Here is an 8,736-nt window from a genome sequence, read left to right on the forward strand (position 1 = left end):
GGTTTAAGGGGAAACATTTAAATGTCTTGGAATGGCCTAGTCAAAGCCCAGACCTCAACCCAATTGAGAATCTGTGGTATGACTTAAAGATTGCTGTACACCAGCGGAACCCATCCAACTTGAAGGAGCTGGAGCAGTTTTGCCTTGAAGAATGGGAAACAATCCCAGTGGCTAGATGTGCCAAGATTATAGAGACATACCCCAAGAGACTTGCAGCTGTAATTGCTGCAAAAGGTGGCTCTACAAAGTATTGACTTTGGGGGGATGAATAGCTATGCACGCTCAAGTTTTCTGTTTTTTTATCTTATTTCTTGTTTGTTTCACAAGAAAAAATATTTTGCATCTTCAAAGGGGGTGAATACATTCACAAGCCACTGTATATGGAAAAATAAGTTTAAACATGTCGACCAATCGATAGGTCGAAAGAACAGGACGACTCTCGGTCAACCAAGATTTGTTTTAGTCGGAGACAGCCCTAATACCTATCTATTCAAGATATATTACTGTTTTATTTTTCAAATTGTTTTCATAAATGTTAGAATTTTTCTTCCACTTTGACAGAGTATTTTGTGCAGATCGTTGACCAAAAATGACAATTAAATCAATTTTAATCCTATTTTATAATACAACAAAATGTGGAAAAAGTCAAGGGGTGTGAATACTTTCTGAAGGCACATATACATTTTCTTATTGCATCAGGTATTAAAAAAAATATTTGGTGTTAAAATAAATAATATTATATGTACCTAAATTGTATAAATACACCAGCTCTATTTGCATATATGAACACATTAACATAAATTGGTGGAAGAGGGCTGCAACCACCAAACACTTGCTCTGTCTACCCTACCTGCACTCACCTGCGCTGTCTAGACTCATTAATTAATGTTGTTGTCACATTCACCAAGTGTGTAATTCAACAAGTGTGTCAGTAGCAGGATACCCTCAGATTAAAAATCAACACGCTTGGCTGTAGATTACACCTATCTAAACATACTTTACGTCATGGTTTCCCCAACTTGTTGTCGCGGTCCCAAAAATGTGTGTTTGGTTATTAGAACCGGGGTTACATCCGTAACCTCCGGTAGCCGCTAGATGCGGTTGTAATAAATAGAGTGATTTCTGTTTTCTTCCTACGAATGTGGCTCTATCTTTTGAATGGTTTAAGCTACAAAATATTATGACCCCATCACTGAAAGATAAGAACATGTATGTATGTATGTACGTACTGTTTCCCTCTAATATGCCCACAAGCCATTAGAACCGAGTGGACAAGACCAGGCACTAAATCAGACGGGGGAAAATAACATAATCAATGATGATTTTCTTTTCTACACAGAAGATCATACAACATTATTGCCTGATGATCTTCTGAACTTCCCAATACCTTTCTGATGCATTTCAGTCACTTCAAACCATACTGTCTTCAGATTGAAATACTGTCAAAAATACTGTCCGACTGACTGTCATAGCCCAAAAAATAAAATCAACATTGGCCGTTGATAAAAAAAAAATACAAAATACATGGTGGGGTCGAGAAAATATGTCATATCAAAGTTTGGGAACCCCAGCTTTACATTGTTTGCGAGATCAGAGATAATATCACTATAATCTGAGTGCTCATTTCAGCGCATCTAATTTGTAATCATTTCAACTGCATTCAATTATTACTTTTTTCAATTCTACAAAAAATTTACACCCATCAAAATAAAGTTATCTTTCTTCTCATTCTTGTGATGTAAGTGTCGAGACAGTGTGTTATATCCCCAAAGAAACTTTAGCACTCTTATAGATTCAACAGTAAAACAATGTATTCCATTGAGCCCATTTCAGCCATTACCAGGGTGTGTTGACAGGTCATTACAAACATTGTAACGTTAACAGGAAAAAGCGACAGGCACCAGCAAGAGTATGACTGAGTCGCAGGAGTAAAATGAAAGCAATCAATCCAGCGAGATTTAAGTGGCAAGTGCATTTGAACCCCTCAAACACAGGAAATAGATGGCTGAAAAAGACAGATCCTCAGGTGGGCGGGGCATGCACATTGCTAATGTAATGTCCATTAAGAGATTAATGGTTTCTCATGTACTGTACTTATTTATTAACATACACAGACTAACAAGATACTACAAACGCTTTGCTGATTACACTGAAGAAGGCACAAACGCAGAGAGAGGCAGTTGCTGCCTCAATTTTCTACACTATGTCTATGAATATAAGCATAAAATCACTTTGAAATATATTTTTCTAAGAAAGGTTTCTACCTGTGATATGAATAATCATTTAATTCATAGGAAGATGTTTTATCATATGTCTGTAGATATAAACTGAAGGTAAGGGTATGACTTTGGCTTTACCTACTGTAAGATGTCAGTTACCAATATCTCTCATGTTGTTTATTTTCTGTGCAGCTTGTTTATAAATGAACATCAATGAAAAAAAATCAGTAAATTAATGTATGTGTATACAATAAATTAATTGAATTATGTATTCTATTTTCAATCTTCTCTCTACACTGTATAATGGCATAATATCCTCTTTCTACAAAACCCTGCCATTCTTACCTATTACTGCCACCTTCTGGATGAAATTCAAAGTGTTCATAATAAACCATGATTCAGCAATAATAATATAATAATAATAATAATAACAATAAATGCCATTTAGCAGATGCTTTTATCCAAAGCAACTCACAGTCATGCGTGCATAAATGTTTTGTATTGGTGGCCCCAGCGGGAATCGAACCCACGACCCTTGGCTTTGTAAGTGCCATGCTGTCATTCACATTCAGCTGAGAACAAAATTAACCAGATTACAATACAGATGGGCTTCTGCTTTATTTTCTCAGGCCTTCTGTCAAAGCAATTCTGCCCAAACAACCAGCCTGGTTGGTCTCTATGGGCCCTGTTCAAAGTGCACTAGGAATAGGGTGCCATTTGCCTGAATTATACCGTATTACTCACTCACGCAATCACTCTAGAGGTTGTGTCATGAGGACAGTTCTGTGTATTCACACATAGAAAGATATTAAAGGGTAGGTTCAGTATTTTGACAACTTAATGTTGGATGGTTCTCACCCTGAAAGTAGTCTATCGGCCAGGAGAAACTTTGATCCATGGTTCGGTTTTCTTTAAACTGCGACTTTAAACAGCACACAGTTGTATACTCACAGATATCAAGCTAATTGAGGACAGTTGAGTGTACTCACAGATATGAAGATATTGAGCAGGTTCTCTAGAGTGGGCAGCTGAGGGATGAGTTTCTGAACCACTTTGCTGAAGGCCTCAAATATGGAGTGGTCATAGATGCTGGTCAGGTAAAGACTGAAGGGTCAAAGGGGAAAACAGTCAATTACTTTCAATTGGGTATAACTGTAACCACCTACAGCAGCAGTTACACTGGATCTACTCACCAGTGCATAGCAAAAATGAATATGAACAAAATTGAGGTAATGTAGCTTGGAAAGAACACTCTGGCCACACACTAGTAATCCATGCTATGGTAGCTTCATTTGAAAACACCTCCTTATAGTAAGGCAGATAAGCAAATTGATTGTGCATTTTGTGATAAAAGCGCACATTTTTTTACAGAGGTAGATTTATTTACCCTGAAAATATTTCAATATGGAACCACCACAGATTTGGCCCTTGGGGGACGTGATAGCCATCTTACAAAATTGCAGCTGACGGTATTACCAAAGATTTTTTATAACTAACCCAAGATAGACCAGAGCCTGTCATTTCCAATGGGAGCAAATTAATCATAGTGGCCAGAACAAGCAAGGAGGCGGGCAGAGCCAAGCACGAGCTAGTAAGATCCTATTGTCGAGTTCTAGCATTTATTTGTATATTTCCGTTAGGGAACGCCTACTCTGTGAAGTTCGCGTGTCCAACAACTAAATTCGCCCTTGTACTCCTTCTAAACAATGCTATTTTTTAAAACTTTGGCAAAGTAAAAAAAAAAAACTGTTCACTCTATTTGTAACAGATTTTAGTTTTGGAAACAGAAAACTCTATGGAGTTCAAATATTTAATTGATGAGAAAATTTGAAGAATGTCGGCCAAAATCCATCTTGCTCCATCTTCTCCCACTGCCAGGTCACTGGGCTTCCTCTCATCACCATATTTGGTAGTTAGTGGAAATGTAAACCGGATGCTTCATATTTATACATCTGGTGAAATATCTGGCTCATTGTTCTATCTGTGGAATTACCTTAGATGTATCTTCTCCAAGCCAGCGTCAGCCAGGTCGTCATTGGCCCGTTTCTGTATGTCCCTCTGCTTCTCGATCTTAGCGTCGTCCGACAGCCCATCCACCTTATGGATAAACACCTCAAAGTTGATTTCTGGGTTGACCTTGTAGGCCCTGGTTACTGTGAGGTGGAGCCGACTCAGCGCCTCCACATAGTCATCCTAGAGACAGACAGGGGGACAGGATGGACAGTTACTGTTATAACAGAGGGAAGGTAACACTTTCTATGAACAGCCTGTGTGTAAATAATGCATTTATAGTGCCTTATATGGTTAGTATTACACTCATAGTAGTCGCTAGAGTCCATCCTTCCAAATCTCGTCTCGTTGTCAACGTGAGCGATGTCTGGGCATCCGAGGCTACACCCTAGGCATGCTTTAAACATTAATAGAATTGTTGTATACAAATGCATAAATGCCTTTTGATGCATTCACAATACATAACACCAAGGACTTAGATGAGATCTGGCCCTAGCACTTCAATAACACATAGATGGTTCAAAGACAGCCAAGTCACCAAAAGGATTCCCGATTGCTGATTGAAGCTCTCACAGCATGACTCCTTATCAAAGAGGTGTGGAACACATCTAACAACCTCTAGTATCCATTAGAGACCTAGGAGACGTTGCTTTTCTACTTTCACTGTACGCTCGAAAGTTCTGATAACTTTATTACATTTAACTGAACTGAACATAACTTTATTGATCCCAGAGGGAATCCTCCAACCTGGAATTCTTCAACAAGGATTTATGGAAAACCAGAGAATTTTCAGGAAGTTTTGGGAACTTTGAAACCCTAGCATGGACACCACAGTCTCCATGTAGTCACCTGTGAGTCGATGACGAAGATGAGGGCCCCTGTTCCTCTGAAGATCATCTCATAGTCAAAGGTGGGGTCGAAGAAGTCGATCTGTCCAGGGAAGTCCCAGATCTGGAAGCTGACGAAGGAACTGTTGGACACGTCCTCTCTGCAGATCTTATTCAAATCAAATTAAACTTTGGTTGAAGTGGCTTTAAAATCACAACACACTTTTTTCAGTAAAACAATACAATGACGGAGACAAAAAACAAACAGAAGGCAATAAAAAGAGATGAATAAAATAACATAAAAAAGGAAGTGTAAAAAAAACAGTAAAATCATCAATAAAAGGCCAGGCTAAAAAGGTGGGTTTTCAAACGTGATTTAAAAGCCTCAACAGTGTCTGTGTGATGAAAGTCACTGTGCATGCTTAACAGAATCGCTTCCAGTCTATCTGGGACGGAACACTGTCCTTTACCGTGCCAGGGATTCTCGGTCTCGTGACCGCCCGCTTGACAACATCTCAGCCAGTTGGGTCAATTCGATAGTACGAGTGGAGACATTCCAACCTGGGGAGTGAGGTTACGGTGTGATCTAACTCTGTTACATCTTACCTTATTGGTGCTCTCCAGGAACAGGGTCTCGTTGGGGGACATCTTGTGGAACACCACTTTTTGGATGGAGGACTTGCCGCTGCGCCTTAGACCCATCAGGAGGATCCTGGGCTTCACCTCCCCACTGAGGGGGTCACTGAAACCACCTGGGGGAGGGAGGGAGAGAGAGATGAAGGGATGTTTTTCATGACAAATGTGTGTATTTATTAATATTGATATTTATGTTTTTTCTGTGTATGCACTGTACTGATGAATGATTTTTGTTTTTTATTGAGCTGCCCTTCTTGGCCAGGACTCCCTTGTGAAAGAGGCCTTCTGACCTCAATGGTGACTTCCTGGTTACTGACATACCAGTATTTTGTGTAGATGCAAGCCAATGAAATACATAGGAGAGCAACACATACTCAGGGAACATATGCTCCACCTACACCGATGACAAACACCGACCCACAGCACAGTTGGTATGATGTGTGGCACATGGCATAGATCATCTCCTCAGCCCATAGAGCCACAGTGGCTGTGACCCAAATGGCACACGATTGTCTTTCTAGAGCACTACTTTTGACCAAAGCCCTATGGGCCCCTGGTCAAAAGTAGTCCTCTACATAGAGAATAAGGTGCCATTTGTAATGCAGACAGTGCCTTCTCTGGCACTGAGCTGGCCCAATCACATGCTTCCTCTGACCTTGATAGCTCTCTACTGAGGGAAGAATGTGGTCTGCATTCTATGTCACCGCGGCCATTTGGGACATAAACCAAGACTGAGACTTGGCACTCCTGTAATGTAATGTGGTTGAGATGGGGTAGCACCTCAGTGGTAATATATTATGGATTCTGAGGGGCATTCAGGAGTTTATAGCTTCGGGAAAATGAACTTTTCTATTGGTTATTCTTTCACTGACTGGACTGATTCATGACAAATGGCTGGCTGGTATGACGTGAACGTCCCCAATGCGTATGCATTGAGGTCACTGTTACCCGAACAATCTATTGGATATAGTCTTTCACAAAAAATTAAGAAGGACCTCTGAGCTTTTGAAAATGTCTTCATGCAGAATTATTGGAAGATCATTGTAATGTAAGAGACAGTGGCGACTGGTCATTTAACAGAATAAGACTCCAGAACACACACTGTCTGGGAGAATGATGAAATCCCCAGTGGAATTTCTCAACACTATCTCTGAGACTAGAGAGAGAGAATCTAGAGAGGCGCTGACTACCATGTGACAGTTGAGTAATCAGTAGAATTATACAGACATAAGCTACATCCCAAATGGCACCCTATGCTCTATATAGTGCACTACTTTTGACCAGGGGCCCTACGTAGTGTGTTTTATAGGGAAAGGGTACTATTTGAGGCGCAAACATTCCACCCTCCTGTGGCTTATTTGATCAGCTAGTATAATTTGAATTGACTCCTCAATGCATAATTTCACTATCTGCAGGTTACACAGTTCTAGTCCTCAAACAGGGATAGTCATAATCTGTTTGCATCAAATGAAAGATTCGAGAATAATCTGGATATAAGTCTTAGAAGATCAAACATGATGTCTGTGTAGATTTGTGAGAATGTTTGAGATACCTATTCCAATACATGCACATATTTTGGCAGATGTTTAATGGTAATACATTGTAATAGGTTATTAAACGTTAATAAAAGGTATTATCAAATAGTTTTAAAAAACAATGCTTAATGCCAAAAATGTAATAACACTATGTAAAGCAGAGCCAGATGCACTGAATATGTCATGCAGTAAATCGGTGAATATGCAGCTTGCAACAAACAGTGTTGTAGTGAGAGGCGCAACAGGACATAGGCTTCACTTTTTCTAGTCAAAACTGACCAATGATTCCTTTTTAGGTAACATGACGCCCACACCAGCATGCAAACAAACACCATGTTTCGCATAGGCTAACGGTCTTGTGAACACAGCTCTCGCCTCGCTAGCCTAGTTGACGCAGTAGGTTACAGTAGCAGATAATTTAAATGTAGCTGCCAAACGACCACGCTTTCAGTATGAAAGCATTTAGAGATTATTTTACGCAGCGCTATGCATAAACATTTTTACACAAATAGTGAACTTCAAAGGGTTTAGACACAATTCACCCCGTAGCCTACATTGCTGGGCTACAGTAAAATAAAACATTTTGTCAATATATTCATGACCTTCCTGACGCGGAGGGAGAAAAGTTTAGCCACTACCTCCGTCTTCGCAGCTACAGTCCAGATTCCCGTCTGTGAATGTATCCAAGTCATCGTCGTCATCGTAATAACCAATCGCCAATGTATCATCGTCTTCCCCATCGTCTTGGACCTCGATGTACTTCGAAACCCCCTCGCTACTGCTGGTCATTTTCTTAAACGTTTCTGTTGATTAGGCTAGGCTAAGCCACAGACGCTGACCAACTTTTCCACAGCATTGTCACCTGATATGTGCAAACCATTATGAACTTTCACCCCCCTCTTCCTCCATCTGAAAGAAGCAGGCTCACTGGCCAGCATACCAGTCCGCCCGCGAGAGAAATTGCAGAACACTGCAACAATTCACCGCATTCAGACATGTTGGAAAGACGCCAGGGCCGGGTTAGATCAGGGGCAAAACTTGCATGCACAAAAATATATTGGAGGAGCATGCACCTCCAAGTTTCGTCCCATCAACTACCAGGATTTGATTGCTTTTCTCTCGTGCAGATCTTCGGATGTGTGGGGGATTTATTATTCTCATAATTGATGGGATGACTAACTTAGAAAGAATGCATTCTGGACTGTGCTGATGTGGGTTGTGTCACCTGGCAAGCTGTGATTGATGTGAAGAGCTGTTTTAGGGGGTAAAATGAGATAAGAATTTGTGTCTCCAAATACTAGACTATACTGGTCCTTTGTGATCTGTGAACCATCCTTGGACGTAGGAATGGTGTCTAGGGGAGCTGGCTCTTCTCACCATGACAGGTTGTTATGATAAGAACTTATGCCTGGCAACAGGGGTGCGCCAACGGATTGGCTGAGTAAGTCTAAACCACGCTCAGTCTCTACTCTGATAGGCCCAGCAGAGAGCGGGAACTGAGAACTGTCA

The 8,736-nt window shown here is 40.6% G+C and overlaps 1 protein-coding gene across 1 annotated transcript in view; it reads right to left on the reverse strand.

The window, feature by feature from the left end:
* The window catches only part of rragd (ras-related GTP binding D), a 30,372-nt gene extending 22,290 nt beyond the window's left edge, over nucleotides 1-8,082 (reverse strand). Inside the window, exons 1-5 of the mRNA XM_084182188.1 lie at nucleotides 7,866-8,082; nucleotides 5,663-5,808; nucleotides 5,079-5,225; nucleotides 4,213-4,412; nucleotides 3,209-3,323 (exon numbers count right to left, since the gene is read on the reverse strand). Coding sequence (XP_084038314.1) covers nucleotides 3,209-3,323; nucleotides 4,213-4,412; nucleotides 5,079-5,225; nucleotides 5,663-5,808; nucleotides 7,866-8,016 — 759 coding nt within the window. The 5' untranslated portion in view covers nucleotides 8,017-8,082. The remainder of the gene's footprint in view (nucleotides 1-3,208; nucleotides 3,324-4,212; nucleotides 4,413-5,078; nucleotides 5,226-5,662; nucleotides 5,809-7,865) is intronic.
* Nucleotides 8,083-8,736: the final 654 nt, after the last annotated feature.

The sequence above is a fragment of the Coregonus lavaretus genome (genome assembly GCF_964263955.1).
Source record: "Coregonus lavaretus genome assembly, chromosome: 18".
In the NCBI taxonomy this organism is placed as follows: Eukaryota; Metazoa; Chordata; class Actinopteri; order Salmoniformes; family Salmonidae; genus Coregonus; species Coregonus lavaretus.